At 37.3% G+C, this 20816-nt stretch overlaps 1 protein-coding gene across 1 annotated transcript; it reads left to right on the top strand.

Annotated features, from left to right (window-relative positions):
• The first annotated feature begins 4366 nt into the window (after window positions 1–4366).
• Window positions 4367–19636, top strand: LOC129453834 (uncharacterized). The gene is made up of 10 exons (XM_073870011.1): window positions 4367–5734; window positions 8559–8721; window positions 9832–10024; window positions 10140–10199; window positions 10552–10668; window positions 11276–11362; window positions 11621–12373; window positions 12876–14892; window positions 15009–15131; window positions 18228–19636. The coding sequence occupies exons 1-10, from the start codon at window positions 5614–5616 to the stop codon at window positions 18446–18448; spliced, it is 3855 nt and encodes a 1284-aa protein (XP_073726112.1). The 5' UTR covers window positions 4367–5613; the 3' UTR covers window positions 18449–19636.
• Window positions 19637–20816: the final 1180 nt, after the last annotated feature.

Raw genomic sequence — 20816 nt, 5'->3', positions numbered from 1 at the left:
AGAGAACTGTATCATTTAATTTAAAAGGTGCAGTCCACTGAAGTAAAGTTAGCAGTTTGTCAGTCAGTGATTTCAGGCCTCACATGTCTAAACGCCCTTCCCCCGACCTCAAGTATCACAACAGACTTTACAACACATATACAATTCTCATTCAGAAATAAAGTCATATAAGCTGTTTGTTTAGAGAACTGTATCATTTAATTTAAAAGGTGCAGTCCTCTGAAGTAAAGTTAGCAGTTTGTCAGTCAGTGATTTCAGGCCTCACATGTCTAAACCCCCTTCCCCCGAAATCACAGTAGAACATCAGACATAAAAATACAATTCTCATTCAGAAATTAAGTCATATTAGCTGTTTGTTTTTAGTCCTTGATGATTTTATTTAAAAGGAGCTGTCCACTGAAGTAAAGTTAGCAGTTTGTCAGTCAGTGATTTCAGGCCTCACATGTCTAAACGCCCTTCCCCCGACATCACAGTAGAACAAAAGACTTTACAACACAAAAACAATTCTCAATCAGAAATAAAGTCATATAAGCTGTTTGTTATAGGACTTGATCATTTAATTTTAAATGTTCAGTCCCCGGAAGTTAAGTTAGCAGTTTGTCAGTCAGTGATTTCAGGCCTCACATGTCTAAACGCCCTTCCCCCGACATCACAGTAGCACATCAGACTTTACAACACATATACAATTCTCATTCAGAAATAAAGTCATATAAGCTGTTTGTTAGAGAACTTGATCATTTAATTTAAAAGGTGCAGTCCTCTGAAGTAAAGTTAGCAGTTTGTCAGTCAGTGATTTCAGGCCTCACATGTCTAAACGCCCTTCCCCCGACATCACAGTAGCACATCAGACTTTACAATACAATTCTCATTCAGAAATAAAGTCATATAAGCTGTTTGTTTAGAGAACTTGATCATTTAATTTAAAAGGTGCAGTCCACTGAAGTAAAGTTAGCTTGTCAGTCAGTGATTTTAGGCCTTACATGTCTAAGCACCCTTCCCCCGACATCACAGTAGCACATCAGACTTTACAACACATATACAATTCTCATTCAGAAATAAAGTCATATAAGCCAGCTGTTTGTTTACATAACTGTATCATTTAATTTAAAAGGTGCACTCCACTGAAGTAAAGTGAGCAGATTGTCAGGCAGAGATTTCAGGCCTCTAATGTCTAATCGCCCTTCCCCCGACATCACAGTAGCACATCAGACTTTACAACACATATACAATTCTCATTCAGAAATAAAGTCATATAAGCTGTTTGTTAGAGAACTGTATCATTTAATTTAAAAGGTGCAGTCCTCTGAAGTAAAGTTAGCAGTTTGTCAGTCAGTGATTTCAGGCCTCACATGTCTAAACGCCCTTCCCCCGACATCACAGTAGCACATCAGACTTTACAACACATATACAATTCTCATTCAGAAATAAAGTCATATAAGCCAGCTGTTTGTTTAGAGAACTGTATCATTTAGTTTAAAAGGTGCAGTCCTCTGAAGTAAAGTTAGCAGTTTGTCAGTCAGTGATTTCAGGCCTCACATGTCTAAACACCCTTCCCCCGACATCACAGTAGCACATCAGACTTTACAACACATATACAATTCTCATTCAGAAATTAAGTCATATAAGCTGTTTGTTTAGAGAACTTGATCATTTAATTTAAAAGGTGCAGTCCTCTGAAGTAAAGTTAGCAGTTTGTCAGTCAGTGATTTCAGGCCTCACATGTCTAAACACCCTTCCCCCGACATCACAGTAGCACATCAGACTTTACAACACATATACAATTCTCATTCAGAAATAAAGTCATATAAGCCAGCTGTTTGTTTAGAGAACTGTATAATTTAATTTAAAAGGTGCAGTCCACTGAAGTAAAGTTAGCAGTTTGTCAGTCAGTGATTTCAGGCCTCACATGTCTAAACGCCCTTCCCCCGACATCAAGTAGCACATCAGACTATACAACACATATACAATTCTCATTCAGAAATAAAGTCATATAAGCTGTTTGTTTAGAGAACTGTATCATTTAATTTAAAAGGTGCAGTCCACTGAAGTAAAGTTAGCAGTTTGTCAGTCAGTGATTTCAGGCCTCACATGTCTGAGCACCCTTCCCCCGACATCACAGTAGCACATCAGACTTTACAACACATATACAATTCTCATTCAGAAATAAAGTCATAAGCTGTTTGTTTAGAGAACTTTATCATTTAATTTAAAAGGTGCAGTCCACTGAAGTAAAGTTAGCAGGGTCAGCCAGTGATTATGTTTACATGGACAGTAATAATCTAATTACTGACCTTATTCTAAATAATACAGTATTCAAATTAAGGTGTTTACATAAAATGCTTTTAATGCTTTCATGTTCCCATTTTACATGTTATAGAATAAATCCATTAATCGCAGACATTATTACATCCCCATGTTACTCCTGAACAACATAAAGTTCATCGTTGTTGTGATACTATATTATTTTTTTATTTTAAATATTACGAAAGCTTAAAGTGCAGTTAATTATTTGTTTTATGTGTTAGATGTAGGGTTGCTAACTTTGTCACCCTCACCAAATACAGGACAAAAGGTGGTCTGCTGCAGCAGTGCAGGCATGGTTTTGTTTGTATACAGTGTATTTTGTCCAAATGATAGCTAATCCCTTAATTAAAATTGTATAATAACTCTTATGCCTTGGCAACATACAATGGGTTTATTAACAGTTTGTTGGTACAGCAGGTACTTTTAACAAAGTCCTTAAATTGAACCATTACCGTATAACGCTGCTGAAAAAAAACAGCATCAAACCAGCATGGACCAGCATGGGAATTATGCTGGTCTATGCTGGTTTAGCTGGTGGTCACAGCATACCAGCACCAAAACACAACATATGCTGGTATGACCAGCATGGGATGCTGGTGCTAATGCTGGTTTAGCTGGTGCTAATGCTGGTTTGGTGCTGGTTTAGCTGGTGCTAATGCTGGTGCTGATGCTGGTTTGATGCTGGTTCAGCTGGTGTTCATTAGCAAACCAGCACCAAAACACAACATATGCTGGTCTTGCTGGTATGCTGTTTTTTTCAGCAGGGAAGACAAAACAGTTGTGACTTCTGCACTAAGGGTAATTAAACGTTATCCCCTTCATGTTCATCTTACATGTGACAAACTAAAACTAACATAGATTCAATGATTCTGTGAGCTGTAGTTTTGCAGAGTCAACTTCAAAAACTTTAATTAAAACACACAGGATGTGAATTAGAAGTGTGAGAATGTCCAAGCAAAGTTGGAAATGTTTTGTTGGGGCCTTTAAGATCGATTTATTACGCAGGTCTGGATCAGTGATCTCTTTGTAATTGAGACTGAGCATTTTAATTATGAAGATCTTTGCACAAATAATAAAAGGATAACATGATATCATATTATATGACCCCCTTTAGCGTATACTGATTGTGTTTGAGATTATTCTCAAGTGTTCAGCACTGCTTGCTACTTGTTTGACTTCATGCGGTGCCGCATGGACAGACAGGCGGATGACATCAGGGTACCGCGAGAGCATTTCGATAGCAGTCCACTTTGTCTGAATTCTCAAATCACTCTTGTTGGATTTTGTCGTCATCTGCTTCTCAGTTGTTGTGGAGCCACAAGAAGTCGAGCAAGCCTGTTGTATCAGTCACTGTTTAGATCAACGTAGCAGTCAAAAACAAGACATGGGAGGTCACATACAGGACTAAAATCAAATGAGACCCAAAATACGGACATGCCGACTAATACGGGACAGTTGGAAACCTAGCTAGAGGGCCTTTCCTGCTTGAAGCCATCTGTTTACAGCCAAACGGTTGACCACTGTGTGTGTATATGTGTCCAGTCACAAAACTCCCACACAACGTTAGTATTGTGATTGAAGTGTGTAGGTCATGATGCACTTTGATAATGAAGCTAAAATATGAATATGAATTTGATTTGTGTTTACTTTGATTATGACTTTAGCCAAATAAGAGTAATTAAAAAAAAACCACTGTTTACATCTTAGTTTTGCAGTTGTTTTATTTGAATATTGTTGTGCATGTAAACATTGAAACCCACTTGTTTTAGCCACTGATGCTCCACATCAGAGCAGCACATCAAACTGCTAACTACACAACCAGAAGAAATGAACAGGAGATTTAGTGTCATTTGAGGTTATCAACATATAAACATGCTTTTCATACTGGAAAAGTTAACACCAGGTTATTCTAAACCCCGGGTTAACGGAATCCTGGGTTATCTGTTTCACGTTTCACACTGTTCATACTTAACCAGGGGTTAAGAGATAACCCTGGGTATTCATAATCTGAAGTTTCACAGTGTGCATACCTAAACCCTGGGTCAGGAGTCTAAAACCCTGCTCATACACCTGTCTGTAATTATCAAACAACCCTGAACACCTTCTGTTTCAGCTGTGTTCAATTTGGGTCAAAAGTTATTATATTATATTTTTTACTTGTTTAAAAAAGCTTTGTTGCATGTTTAATTTTTATTAGGTAATAAAAAAGACAGTCCAATAAGATATTGTAGGTGGAGCAGTAAATGTTCTCAAGAAACAGAGCTTTCATTAAGCTGTTTTGTTGTATGTATTAAATGTTTTTAAAAGTACATTCCATCAATTAATTTCCATGTGGATTTGTCAACATTTAGAGGAATCTCTCTGTAAATAGCAGTTGTTTTGGACAGTAGCACGAGGTGCTGTGCTGATCCCCTTGTCTGTAGCGTAACAGCAAAAACACTAAGCTGTGTTCATACAGCGCTGCGCAGATCGAACAAGATATGACATCACAGTACCGCGAGATCAAACTTTATCAATACGTGCTCGAATCGCTCACGCGATATTTCAACGTGACATCCTTTCGGCCTTCCTATCAACGACACTTTTACTACGCAAGTCAGCAGCAGTGGATTCGTTTCCCTGGAAATGCAGACACGTGATAATGACATCACCGCTGTTAGCCCCAATTTCCCGCGAAGCAGACTACACGCGCTCATTATAGGAGGAAAGGTGAGTTCAGTCCTATGTATAATAACATATTTTTGCAAAATATGAAAGATAAGCAGGATTAACATACGATTTGTGAAATATTTTATCTTATTTGACGGTTTGTGGTCAAAAAATTATCTTCCTGAGTAGCCTATAATGATATTGGCATTGGTCAGTAAACAAACATTCGGTTTCAGAGTAACTTAACTTACTTTACTGATCTATTAATGTTGTCCATAAACGACTAAGTGCTTAGTAAAATTATGTGAAATAGCAGTAATAGATTGGGTAATTAGTAATTAATTCTTATTGTTTAATCTAAGTTTCAATCATGCGATTTTCTTATCATGCACAGTGGCACGAATAGCCACAGATATCTTTAAAGATTTTAAGTTGTGTATCTAAGTTAACTACAGTTGTGTATGTATGTATGTATGTATGTATGTGTGTGTGTATATCTAAGCTATATGTATATTTACAAAAGTATACATGCATATACATAAGTTAGATACATATGTTATACCATTTGTTGGCTATTTGGGTAAACAATTTTAGCAACCTTAATATTATGGTTGATTAATCGATTGATTAATTTAATTATTTTCAGTCACTGCAGTCACCATGATGCTGGGTATACCAAGGCAGAAAAAACGAAAAAGACCTCAACAGGATGCTGAGCATCACATTACTTGCAAAACAGACAAGCCTGAGCTTTATGAGCAAGTTATCAGCAAATATAAAGGTAAGATAAATTCTGTAGTATAGACGGTTTTCTTTCATGTACGCAAATGTAAGTTGCAAAGCATAGTTTATTTGTATGTGCATACAGACTTTTGATGCATGCGCATTGCGACAAAATGCAACACATCGCCTGGGCTACCTACTTCAAAATCCGTCAGTGAATGCATGATGGAAATTGTGTCACGTGCACTCTACATGGACTCTTGTGATAGATCCTGCTGACTTAAAGGGGCAATGAATCTGTCGATTTTATTGTTTTACTACTGTTGTCTGATATCTACTTATGATGTTCGCGTTATTTTGTAACATGGATTAGTTGCTCTCTGGATAATGGTTCGTTTGAAGGGGCTGGCCGCAGTGAAGACCTGGACGTAAACGCCCACTGCTATGATCCCCGTCATTACATGTGGGGAAATGTTTTAAAAACATTGATGTGTAAAAATAGCAGCCGAACACACATATGTTTGAGCCACAAAAGATTCTGGGTGCTAAAGATGATACCCATAAATGATAATACGTATAGTAAAGTATAAACTAAACTCAACGTGACTAAATTACCATAAACAACACAAGTAAGCACGCATCAGAATCTAAACCACGGCTCATAAGTCCTTATCACTAACTTTGTATATTTCTATTGTGCTTGTGAGGTTGCTCTTACATACACGTAACGTTACATACCACAGTTATATGATAAAAAAGCTTTGTTGAGTGTTGGACCTTACAAACGCGACTTGCCTAAATTACCGTATACAACACAGTAAGCAGGCATCAGAATCTAAATTAGGGCTGGTAAGTTCTTCCTTATAACTAACTTTGTATATTTCTATCGTTATATTACAGTCATATTGTTAAGTGTTGCACCTTTATTAATGGTTTAATTTTTTTAGTAAATTAAAACAGTAAAATATACGTGTTTAGACACTGATGTTACAACAGGACATATCAAGCGATCTTTTACTAAACAGTAGTGACGCGTAGTAACTTAAAGTAAAATGTATTACTCACTGTGTATACTGTTGTGTCATTCCTGCCAGATGCAATATTACTGGTGCTTTTAATCACAGTTTCTCTGCAAATCCAGCACCGACTCATGGCTTCTTTACAAATGAATCCGTGGTACACATAGTAAACAAACACTCCCCACCCGAGCTGGAACTTCTTCAAAAACAAACTTTAACCACGCATTCCTAATGTTATGTTCCAAGCCTCCGTTAAACAGCGTCTGTGTTCTTCCCATAGACGGTTCTTCCACAACCGAACACTTTGTTGGGTACTTATAACAGATCACCACGTCAAAATAAAAGGAAACATGTTTTCAAAAGTGATTTTGGTTACATTTGGCAATCTTTAAAGACATGTTTACTAGGGGTGGCACGGTTCACAAAACCCTCGGTTCAGTTCGTATCACGGTTTAATGGCCACAGTTCTCGGTTCTGTACGGTTCTTGTTGTTATTTTTACTTTTAATTTTTAACACTCCAGAAATGTATTATCTTATTAATGTAGTAATTATCCATAATTTAGGATACATTATTAAAAAAGTTATATCATGTAATCATGCACAAACTGAATTTGACTTTAAGCACATTATTGGGACCCTCTCTTTTTTTGGCAAAAAAGGAGAATGTGTATATCCATCTTATGTGCCTTTTTAGCACACAAAGATAACTTGCATTTATCAAACTGCCAACTTCAGTGTAGCTCTTAGATTTATCACTGAGAGGCTGCTTAAATACTGCAGAGAGTATATGTGGACGAGAGAGAAACACAACGTTTACACCTGTAATATTTAAATCCGTCTCTTTTTTCCACTTTTGACCACTTCTGTCCTGGTTACTTTAAGAGGCAATTTATGAAATAAGATCGCGCAACTTTCCTACGCTAGCAAAATGAAACTACGCGGAAATCAGCCGCTTTAGTTTTATCAATAAAAGGCTAAAAATAGCGCACGTTCACTGTGTTTTCGCGGCAGAAGTCAGAAAAGACGTTCAGTACCTTAGCTTAGATAAATGGGCGGAGAGAAGGCGGTCTCCTGTGGCTGTTCGAACAAATTCAACCCATAGACTGCAGTTCTATCTATTGTTTTTTTCTACTGTCATTGTAGGTAACATCCTCCAACTCCGGGCAGACTTCCTTTTCTCTCCCACTTGCCATTTCTACATGTAACATAACCTGCAGCACTCACTCTCCACAACAGTCAACTTTTCTTTCGCGAAAGGGAAACACGCCATCTGAGGCAAGGTCACATACAGGGCACGAGGCTATTGCGCATGCCATGAACCGTGCGACGCACACACGCTCCGAACTGAACGATTCGGATTTTTTTCATGAACCGTGCCACCCCTAATGTTTACTGATTGTTGAGACACTGCATGGTTTGCTTTACCCCTGACCCACACATGTCACGCAAAGCTGTGGACGGGGCTACAAAAGTGGTCATTGTATATGGGTTTGGGGAGGTGTTTCAATTCTACTCTGACATCATATTTCAGCACATTCCTGAATAGACCATTTTCCTGGCTTGGTGCAAAAAACTGTTATATTTCAATAGCACGGACGTTTTCAAATTTGTGATGTTCATTTAAGTATGATGACCTCTTATATAACAAATTATCAAGGTAAAATTTATTGTTTTACTCCTTTTAATCCAGCCGACAACAACAAAATGAAAGATCCAACTAGGGCAATGTCCAAATTTGTTGGATACCACAGATAAAACTTCAGATCTAGTAATTTTTATTATTGTTTTTGGATAAGAGCTCATGAAAATAATAATTAACTTTAAAGGAACATCAGAACTTACTGGTATTTTTTTCTTTTTAGGACGTGGAGTTTTCACCACTGAAGCATTTTTTAGAGGTGATTTTGTCCTTGAATACAGAGGTGAACTTCTGACTTCAGAGGAGAGCCTTGATCGATCTAAACTCTACAATGACGTTGAGAACACATTCTTGTTTGATTTTCAGTGGCATGGCAAAAATTGGTGGTGAGTATAGAGTTATTGTCTTGAAGTAATAGGGCGGTTAAGGGTTAGTTCACCAAAACTCCTGGGTCCTGGTGATCCTCGTCTCTGCACATTTGGTATGACGCACTCAGCACCCAGCTGATGATTTTTATTGTGTGTAAAAAAGCAGACACAAAGGGGCAGTTTTCCATACAGGGTTTAGATTAATCCAGGACTAGGGCTTAGTAATATTAGGACATTTTACAAAAAAAAAACATTGCTGTGCATCTTGTGATAAAAACAGTGGCACTGATATGTTAAAGAGCACCTATTGTTTTTAAATTTCCTTTGGTGTGTAAGTGTGTATTAGTACATGTTAACAATGTGCAAAAGTTACAAACCCCAAAGTAAACCATGACGCGAGTTATCGTCTCCAGCGTAAATCTCTTTTCTTGGATTACAACAAACACATGGATTGTAGGCAAAAGGTTTACTTCCTGGGGATTGGTGATGTAGACAAGACCGACATTATCATAATTCATCCTGATTCGAACTCAACCTGTAAGTTAACTCCTGTAACTCCTGTTAGTAACTGAATCTTTCAATCATGGTAAGAAGTCTCACGTTTCCAGCTGACAGAGCTAATCAGACCAATCACAACATACAGATTAGCTGACCAATTAGGCACACAGCTTTTCAAATCCGTGCGTTTCAGGAAGAGAGTGAAATCTGGAAATACAAAAATAAACCTTATGTGGAAAATAATGTGTTTTTTAACCATAAACCACATGAACACATTATATTATACCAAATACACAAAATAATATTGTTTTTTAGCAATGAAATAGGCGCTCTCTATGATATCTCAGTGAAAGCTGTTTTCTGTTCAGACAATTCAAACTTGTATTCAAGTCTGCGAATAGACTTTAGCCCTGTTCAGGAATCTGCCCCAAAATGTGTAGAGCAGACCATATAACCAGACCCACTGATGTAAAATGCCTTAAAGCCCAAAAAACTCATTTTGATTTCATGTAGTTGTTAAGATATGTTTACAGAAGTTACTCTTACGAGGTACAGGCATAAAGGAAACAACTGCTGTACAAGATTACAAATCAGTCTCTTATGCTTGGTGTTATTTTTATGTATTTATAGCATGGATGCATCCAAGGAAGATGGGTCTTTGGGAAGACTTGTAAATGATGAGCACAGAAATCCTACATGCAAAATAAGAACTGTTGAAGTGAACAAAAAACCTCATCTGTGTCTTTTTGCTGTACGAGATATTCAACCAGGGGAAGAAATCACTTACAGTTATGGAGATTCAGATTGGCCTTGGCGAGCTAAGGTACTGTCAAGTATATCCTAAGAATCTTTAAAAATATTTCATGATTACATTTTTCTCTTATGCTGATTTGATACCATATGATTGTGTTCTCATATTTCTCAAATCTTTCATTTAGGTATCATCAACAGAATCCAGTGATGAAAGCCCAGTCAGCAGTTTGGATTTGCAGAAATTGGTAAGTACACAAAACATCTATATTCGGGTTCTATACAGTCATGTGGGAAACTAGCAATTTGAGAGGTTTTTGACATATTGGACAAGCATTTAATCCTCTGTGAAACAGTGCCACAACTTCTAAATCATGCATTTTTTCAGTAAACGTATTCTTGTTTTTTTTTTTTAAACAGAGGAAAACTGACATTTTTAAAAGTAGGTTCAGCTAAAGTTACTGTAGGACAGATGAACGTGTAGCTTATATTACTGCATCTCACTGTCTTTTATACATCACAGTATAAAACAAAACCATACAAAAGCTTAGCAAATACAGTACAAAATGTACCCCCTAACTCTTCTTTTCTGACTTCCAGTTCCATCAGGCTCCTCCTGTTTCCTCATCTGCCTTGTATAAGGTGTACATCAATGAACCACATAAGCAAGTTGAGCCACAACAGTCAGGCAAAGCAAGTACATCAGAGAATAAAATGGTAACCATTCTATACATGCAGAAAGTATCTTAGGCTGTTTACTTCATCAGATAACTAGTTACACTATATGGACAAAAGTATGGGACAGCAACTTCTAGTGAACACATTTAACTACTCATTTCTGTGAGCACAAATCTTAATGCTACAGCATATAATGATATTTTCCAAAATTGTGTGCGTCTAATTTTATAGCAGCAGTTCGGGCAGAGCTCTTTTCTATTCAAACATGACAATGGCCCCACAATCGATTTTGTATTTTAAAGACATTCAAGTCTTTAGTAAATCACAACAGTCGTTATTTAACAACAAAATGATGGTTTGCGCTGGCACAAGCTGTTAGTATATCTGGCCCATAGACCCTTCTTACTTTATGTGCTATATCTTTTCTAACAGATTTATGGGTTTCCTTATTTAGTTTACTAAACTAAATTTATTTGGCTTGCTCTTAATCTAAACCAGAGCACTTGAAATTAAGCAATATTTTATATTTACTTTTTGTTTTCTATATTTTTAATTGGTTTTGCCTAATGTCTTTGAAGTCACAGCTTTTAACATTATGTACATTTTACTTTTATTTTAAGTTAAATACCTTTTCATATATCCTCAGAAACTCAAAGATTGCCATGAGCGCTTTAACAGAGCACAAATTAAAACGAAAAAGACTGCCATAGAGCAATCACAAGAATATTTCATGGTGAGTAATATTTGGATATGATCATCACATTACTTGATTAGCACCTCAGTCAATTAAGACTTTATTATTTAAAGTGTTAATAGTTGTTGAACAGTTTCCATGCTGCTTTTATTTTTAACTTTTTTTTTCAATTATACTTTTAAAGTTACAGACAGTATTATAGCATACACATTTAATGCACCGTCTTAGGCACCCTGTGCTATGTCTACCTCTGTAAAAGCCTTATTGCCCTCATACCCTTCTCCTTCTCCTGTGCAGCCCTCATCACCTGTGAAGACCACATCATGGTCCTCTTCTAATGTGCAGCCTTCATCACCTGTGATGACCACATCATCTTCCTCTGCCCTTGTGCAGCCCTCATCACCTGTGATGACCACATCATGGTCCTCTTCTAATGTGCAGCCTTCATCACCTGTGATGACCACATCATCTTCCTCTGCCCTTGTGCAGCCCTCATCACCTGTGATGACCACATCATCTTCCTCTGCCCTTGTGCAGCCCTCATCACCTGTGATGACCACATCATCTTCCTCTGCCCTTGTGCAGCCCTCATCACCTGTGATGACCACATCATGGTCCTCTTCTAATGTGCAGCCTTCATCACCTGTGATGACCACATCATCTTCCTCTGCACTTGTGCAGCCTTCATCACCTGTGATGACCACATCATCTTCCTCTGCACTTGTGCAGCCCTCATCACCTGTGAAGACCACATCATGGTCCTCTTCTCATGTGCAGCCCTCATCACCTGTGAAGACCACATCATCTTCCTCTGCACTTGTGCAGCCCTCATCATCTGTGATGACCACATCATCGTCTTCTTCTCCTGTGCAGCCCTCATCACCTGTGAAGACCACATCATCGTCCTCTTCTCCTGTGCAGCCCTCATCACCTGTGAAGACCACATCATCGTCCTCTTCTCCTGTGCATCCCTCTACACCCTTGCCCTGTGCTGCTTCCACCCCTGTGATTTCCTCATCACAGGTGTCTGAGACACTATCTTTAATGGAGGTGGGTAATTGAGATTAGTAAGAACTGTTTAATGTGAATTCACAGACCTAATATTATTATCATCTATGTCATGGTGCAAGAAGATTTTATGATACAGTTGTATTGTACAGAGTTTCTGTTTGTGATTATCAAACCGTGCCAAGTGTGCCATCTACTAAGGCCTTATTTGCTGAGCTACAGTTTGAAATATATCTAGTTGAAATAACTGTTTTTTACTCTTAAGTGTTTTATTTTTTTAATTATTATTATTTACATTTAATTATTATATACAATTTTATGTACATTAGTTTTGTTTGCCTTAATGAGTGCATCTGGAAAAAGAACAATCAAGAAAAAGACAGGTTTGTAATTAACCATGCACTTTATATGCTTAAATGAGTTCCTCTTGTTGAAAATCAGTTGGATTCTGGCAGTTGTCTATCCCATTAAGCAAGTTTTTAAACATTTAGTTAAAGAAATAATTTTGCATGATTTAAGTAAGTGTAACATTTTTCTCATTTAGTATTCTGGGAGTGCCTACAGTGATTCAGATGTTACGGACTACAGTGATGTTGACTACATACCCCAGATCAGCTCAGATGAATCAGATGGAAGTGCTTCTGGACAAAGCAAGGCTGAAAGAAGTTCAGATGGATCAAACAATAAGTCTGAATGTAGTGATCCTAGACCCAACAAACGTTTAAGACATACTAAATCAACCCTTTCAAAAAGGAAAGCTGAAGAGGCAGGTAGTTCATCTGCCAAATGTATGACAGCAGTGTCATCAAAAAGGATGAAATGCCAAACTGAAGAGACCAAAACCTCATCTGACAAAAAGACTTTGGTTCAGTCAATGCCATCACCACAAAAAAAGAGCAGGTCATATAACAAAAAACAGTATTGCCTTTATTGCTCTAAGCCATATGCAAAAATGGCAAGACACCTTGAGTTTGTACATCGCAATGAAGTAGAGGTTGCAAAGGCTGTAGCTTTCCCAAAACGTTCCAAAGAACGAAGAGTCCAGTTAAACCTTCTTAGAAAAAGGGGCAACTTTGCCCACAACACAGATGTGGTGAGAAAAGGGGAAGGTGAGATGATTGCCTGCTACCGTCCAAAAAAGTGCAAAAACCCCAAAGAATTTATCCACTGTATTCACTGTCAAGGCCTTTACAACAAGCTCAGCCTATGGAAACACATTAAAAACTGTCCACTTAAACCGAAGGATGATGATGCTCAGGGCAGAAAAAGAGTAAGATCTCTTTGTGCCCTAAAAACACCTGTTGGCTTAGAGGTGAGTAAAGGTTTCAAGAAAGTACTTTCCCTGATGAACTATGACGAAGTTTCAAGGGTGATTCATAGTGACAGATGCATCATGCAACTGGGAGAGCACATGTTTAACAGGATGGGATCTGATGTGACCAAACATGACTACATCCGACAGAAAATGAGAGAAGTTGGCAGACTTCTTCTTGAAGCAAGAAGGATAACCCCACTGAAAACAATGGAGGACTTCATGATACCAGCAAACTTCAAACATGTCATATCAGCTGTGAAAGTTGTGTCTGGCTTTGACGAAGAGAAGAACTCTTACCGCATTCCCTCTTTAGCCCTCAAACTTGGACATTCTTTAAAAAAGATCTGTAGCATTGTTGAAAGTAATGCGATGATGTATGGAGACCATGAGCGTGCTGAGTGTGCTCGAGACTTCAGAAAAGTACACCAAGCAAGGTGGAATGAATACATTTCTGCTGGTGCTATAACTACATTGAAGGAAGCCAAGTGGAATGCACCACAGATCATTCCTTTCACTCAGGATGTCAAAGTCCTGCACGCACATCTAGAAAAGAAACGGGATAAATTCCTTAATAAACTTAAAAACTGCCCGTCTGCAGACAGCTATGCTGCTTTGGCCAAAGTCACACTCTCCCAAGTTATCCTGTTCAATAGACGAAGAGAAGGTGAGGTGTCACGGATGCTTTTGTCAGCTTTTCAAAGCCGGGATTCTTCTGAGCTGCATGAAGACATAGCCATCTGTCTTTCTGAGTTCGAGAGGAAGCTGTGTAAACACTTTACCAGAGTAGAGATCCGTGGTAAGCGAGGGAGAAAGGTCCCTGTCCTCCTCAAACCTTCATTGGTTTCTGCCATGGAGCTGCTTGTTGAAACACGTGAGGTTTGTGGTGTCCCAAATGAGAATCCTTTTATGTTTGCCAGATCTGGTGCAATGTCTGCCTACAGAGGAGGAGAGTGCATAACTAAAGCTGCTCGTGAATGTGGCATTAAGAATCCTGAAGCTCTTTCCTCAACCAGGCTCAGGAAACACATAGCTACCATGTCAAAGATTCTCAACCTTGATGAAAATGAAGCAGATCAACTGGCTGATTTTCTCGGTCACGATATAAGGATCCACAGACAGTATTACCGGTTACCAGAGGGGACATTGCAGCTGGCAAAAATGAGTAAGGTCTTAATGGCAATGGAGAAAGGAACGCTGTCCCGCTTTAAAGGAAAGAGACTTGATGACATTGAAATCGACCCAAATGGTATGTATGAAATTAGATTTTTGTGCGAGTCTGTGCTTTACAAATTTGCAAATCTGTATTTATCTTTCATCATCTTTTGCAAAAAATGCATTGACTGATTCCTTTTATTGTTATAGAGCAACTTGAGGCCGAAGGTGATACAATGTCAAGTGATGAAGAGGATTGTAGTGACCTACCTCAGACAACATCACCAGTACCAGCAGAGACTGATCAACCATCTGCTTCACAGAAAGATCAAGGTAAAAAAATCTTTAAACTACACAAACAGCAAGAAATGGCAAACCCTGAATTACTAAATACAATACCTATAGGCAACAGTAGCAAGACAGGAGCTTTTCAAAATTTGAGTTTGTTGTACAGTCAGTTTGAAGAAATAGATAAACATATATTATGTGATTTTGTCATTTGTTCACTAATTCTGCCTACACTGTTATGTGCAAAACCTGCAATGAAATTCACATACACAGTATGATTTTTATTTACATTGTTATATTTTAATGCATCAATGCAGAATACTTAATTATAAAAAGGATTTTACTATACAGCTGTAATATGGTAAATTGGGTATATACAAGTCTTAAAAACAGTAATATGTGCCCCGTCACGGAAACCAGTGACACAAGTCGGCAAAACAACTTTTGAGCTAATGATAGAAAAGCATTTTTATATTTTTTGCAGAATCTGTTGAGATCACGAAGTAGCCTCTACATGTTTGAGATAGCAGTATTTGTATATTTAAAAGGGTACATTTTGAGGTTGATATCTGCTTTTTTTACGCAGTTTCTAGAATGCAGTAGGTGGCGTCGTAGTCTGTGTGCATTTACATGCAGGATAAGCCAGCTTTTGTTTCTTTTGTTATTGCCCCGGCTCTCAGCGTGGCTACTTAACCTCTTGAAAATGAGCCCCACTGTAGCCCAAACCAACCTACGTTCACTAAAATGGTTGTTTTTACCAAAAATACTCACAGTTAGGAGTCTTCTTCATTTCATAGCTATTCGAGCTATTCAAGAAATCTTACGGAGTAGTCTAATTTCGACTCGCTCTCGCAGTACTTTGACGTCATCAGCCTGTCAGTTCTTGCAGCGCCACATGAAGTCGAACACACAAAACGAATTCAACGATCTTTGTGTGACTTTTATGTTATTGGCTACGTATTTTGTCTATCAATATTTGCCATGAAGTCATTGGCTGATGGAGGAACGATCGAGCGATACAGTGATATACAGTGTTACGACGTAAATAGTCATCAGATTGTATATTTATAATCTATTACCAGACTTTCATTCGAAATCTGATGTAAACAATAGACTATATATTTCTATATTTCACGGCATTTGTGGACAAAAATGGTCATTGGATGATTCACACGTCTGAAACAGACTGGATTCGACTTGTGATAAACACAAAAAATCCTGTTTATTTTTTGTCTGTTGTCATCCAGACTTCTGTCACAAAAAACTACATATGATGATAGAGCATCTGTATCTCAAAACGGCTTTACAGGGTGTATGGCTTAGCTTAATGAGATGTAAATGAGCCCTATTGTCACTCCCAGCAGAACAGAGGTGAAAATGATCCAAACTTTAAAAGGCTATATCTCTGCTTTGAGGTCTTTTGAGTTCCTACATTCAAATGGCCACAACTTCTCCAAATATTATCTGATTCCCATGTGTTACACATCGCTGGAAAGCTTAGATACTACACATTAAGAATCTGCCCCAGACTTGTGTCCCTACTTTTCGTGTTCGGTCACATATCTAAAAATTACAATGTTGGTGTTTTGGTGTAATATCAATTTCTTTTTAGTAGTGCTGCAGCGACGCGTCGACGTCATCGATTACGTCGACTACGAAAATACGTCGACATGCGTAAAATGCATCGACGCATCACGCTGTTTACATTCATCTATGGTAAAGGCTGCTTCTGCTCCTGGAAGTGTTTTCCATACATTTATTTGTTTGTGTGCGCCACAAAATCAACAATGGTTGCAACATTTACATTTTTATTTTCATTTAAAACGGCTTAATTTATTGTTGTGAGCGCTCAGTGGTGCCTCTCTTGTGCACGTGCGCTCTCTCTCTTTCTCTGCGTGAAGCCCCTAGACAGCGCCTCTCATACATGACACTGAGTGAAAGAATTAAAAGTTGGCTGTGTTTTCCGTGCGGATTCTTCTGTGTACTTGCATTTTCACGTAAACGTCAGATGTTACTGACAGAGAAGACGACTGATTCGAGTTTATCATGAAAGGTTAGCAGTGTTTTCCCACACACACTGGTTCTCTATGTGCTTGTGCGCGAGCTCTCTCTCTCCTATGCCTGCGCATGTCTTCTGTAGTAACTCTGTGTAATGGCAATTTTTTTAATTTGCGCCGAATTGTCTGCGATGTCGCGTTTATAAATCAAGATTTTAGTAACTTAGTAGGATTAAACACAAGGTTATTGGGTCATGTTTTGTCACTATTTTAATAGTCTTTGGGGTGGTTTCCTGGACAGAGATTAGTTTAAGCCAGGACTAGACCTTCGTTTAATTAGGAAATATAATTAGTTTAAACAAACATGCCTTACTAAAAACATTACTTGTGTGCATTTTGAGGCCAAACTAAGGGCACTGATGTATTTAAAGATATGTCAGTGGAAGATGTTTTCAGTTTGGACAGCTCTTATATTTATTTTAGTCTAGGACTAGTCTAATCCCTGTCTGGGAAAACGCCTCTATATGTCTGACAACAGAACAGATAATATGTGAAAATAGCATTCAGTTGTGAAAATACAATAAAACAAACAATGACTGTCAGATCAGACAGAGAGTAGAAAACAGATTATCCAACAGATTAAATAGCTAATCAAAAAAAGAACACTGTATTAATAAAAAAAATAATCGTTAGAGTAGTCGACTAATCGGAAAAATAATCGCTAGATTAGTCGACAGAAGAAATAGTAGTTAGTTGCAGCTCTACTTTTTAGTGATCTGGCTCCCAACTGCATGAATATTGCTTTTCAAGGTACTTTGTTTGAACTTGAAATGTCAAAGTTCAATATCCTATGTAGATGTTCCTCTGTGTGGCCAGGTTATGTTTCCTCATGTCATATTCTCTAGGGGCTAGGCTTCATTTATATTGGTATATTATTTAAATTACTATAGTTTTCATTCGCCACATTTATCAACACCCATTCATTTGTGTGATGGAATTGGCCACATGAAAGTTTAATGAATCACACATGAGTGTTGTTGTAAGATTATGTTTGCGCATGTATCTGTGGTTGTTTCTACATTTGATTGATAAATAAATCCCATTGACTTTAGTTGTAATAAGGATATGATTTTTCACTTTATAGGTTCATCAATACCTCCGAAAAGAAAATGGGAAGAAGTTGAGGTAAAAGCTGTTGAAAAACACATGATGAAGTTCATAAAGACATGCAAAGTTCCTGGTAAGCAAGACTGCGAGAGATGCATTCAAGCAGAGCCAGAAGCCTTGAAGGAACGTACGTGGACTGGTGTGAAAAATTATGTGCGAAACAGGATCACCACTTTAAAAAAACAGGGTGGATTGTAGGGGAGCAAATAAAAACACTTTTTTTCTTTTTACTGTAAAAAACAGAGCATGGTGAGGAAAAGTTGCCATGTTACAAAAACATAAAATAATGAATGTCTTTTCTAGAATAACTTTTTAATATGTTTAGGGCTGCAAAATGATGAATTATGACCAATCGTTTGCAGAATAATTTTTTTTTACATCATATGTGTGTATTGTGTATAATAATTATCTATATATAAATACACACACATGCATGTTTATATTTAATAAATATAAAAATGTATAAACACATGTAAATGTTTATATGTATTTTATATTATATAAACACTTAAAATATAAATAGATTTTGTTTCTTCAAATTATACATTCATGTGTGTGTATGAGCTACATAATTATTATACACAGTACACACATATATGATGTAAACAAAAGCTTTTCTTCTGCAAACGATTCATCATTTTGTATGTTTGTAATATATAATAGGTTCCTTTCAGACAAACTGTCTTTATACTTTACACATCATGCTCTGTTTTTTAAAAATGATTGAAAATAGTAAGGAAGAGTAAAGGTGTATGAAGAGGGAGAATTTGTTTGAGTACAGGAGGAAACAGAATATTAATGAGGTAAGCAAGACAGGAGAAGAGAGAGGATTGAATGTAATGGTAAGACGATAATTTCTGTAAAAAGCTGAGGAAAGCAAAAAGAACAAGCTGCACTGACAAATTTCTCATTTTCATTCTTTGTTTACATGCATGTTTACATGTTGTTATATGTTTACATGTTGCTATTTTTTTCTGTCATTCATTCTGTTCTATATGCACTTTTAAAATATGTCAGTATTGTTTATTTCCTTTAATTGTAATTACAATAGTTCAATGTAGACAGAAGTTAATTGAGTGAACTGAAAGTAAAGAGATAAAAGGAGAAGCAAAGATAAAAGAGAAGAGGGAGGAGCAAAAGGAAAGTGAAGTGGGAGGAGCAAGGTAGAAGGCAAGAAAGTAAAGGTGAAGAAAAGAGTGAAAGAGTTCATATCAGTTTCATTGATTATACTGTCCTATATTTTATACTGACACTTTTATTGGCAAACTAAAATGCACTTAACTTTTAAGTAACTGTGTTTATGGTTAAGTGCTGTTACTGGTATTGCCAAAACTTCTGACATTTATAGCATGCATTTGCATGGTAAATAAATGGTTTTTGAAGTCATTTTTCCTTGTTTTCTTGTAGTCCTCAAAGTGACTTAAAATCTGAGTTTGTGTATGACCAGAGACCCCGAAGTGACCTAAAATCTGAGTTTGTGTATAAACCAAAGTCCTCAAAGTGACCTAAAATCTGAGTTTGTGTATCAACCAAAGTCCCCAAAGTGACTAAAAATCTGAGTTTGTGTATCAACCAAAGCCCTCAAAGTGACTTAAAATCTGACTTAGTGTATCAACCAAAGTCCTCAAAGTGACTTAAAATCTGAGTTTGTGTATCAACCAAAGTCCCCAAAGTAACTTAAAATCTGAGTTTGTGTATCAACCAAAGTCCCCAAAGTGACTTAAAATTTGAGTTTGTGTATCAACCAAAGTCCCCAAAGTGACTAAAAATCTGAGTTTGTGTATCAACCAAAGCCCTCAAAGTGACTTAAATTCTGAGTTTGTGTATCAACCAAAGTCCTCAAAGTGACTAAAAATCTGAGTTTGTGTATCAACCAAAGCCCTCAAAGGGACTTAAAATCTGAGTTTGTGTATCAACCAAAGTCCTCAAAGTGACTTAAATTCTGAGTTTGTGTATCAACCAAAGCCCTCAAAGGGACTTAAAATCTGAGTTTGTGTATCAACCAAAGTCCTCAAAGTGACTTAAAATCTGACTTAGTGTATCAACCAAAGTCCTCAAAGTGACTTAAAATCTGAGTTTGTGTATCAACCAAAGTCCCCAAAGTAACTTAAAATCTGACTTTGTGTATCAACCAAAGCCCTCAAAGTGACTTAAAATCTGACTTTGTGTATCAACCAAAGTCCCCAAAGTGACTTAAAATCTGACTTTGTGTATCAACCAAAGTCCCCAAAGTGACTTAAAATTTGAGTTTGTGTATCAACCAAAGTCCCCAAAGTGACTTAAAATCCGAGTTTGTGTTTCAACCAAAGTGAATTGATATTATGTTGTTGTGTATGAATTGAGTTGTGTATGACCAGACTGCCCAAAGTGACTTAAAATATGAATTTGTGTATCACCAGAGTCTTGGATTTCAAGAAAGCAATAATTTTGGTCTATTGACATTAACTAGGCCAGTGGTTCTCAACGTTATTCCTGGAGGCCAACTGCTCTGCACATTTTCTAAGTCTCCCTTATTTAACACACCTGATTCAAATCATTAGCTCATTAGTAGAGATCAGCATGAACT

This window comes from Misgurnus anguillicaudatus, chromosome 1 (assembly GCF_027580225.2).
Source record: "Misgurnus anguillicaudatus chromosome 1, ASM2758022v2, whole genome shotgun sequence".
Lineage (NCBI taxonomy): Eukaryota > Metazoa > Chordata > Actinopteri > Cypriniformes > Cobitidae > Misgurnus > Misgurnus anguillicaudatus.
Note: the sequence above shows the minus strand (reverse complement) of the source record. Positions and strands in the feature narration are given on the sequence as shown.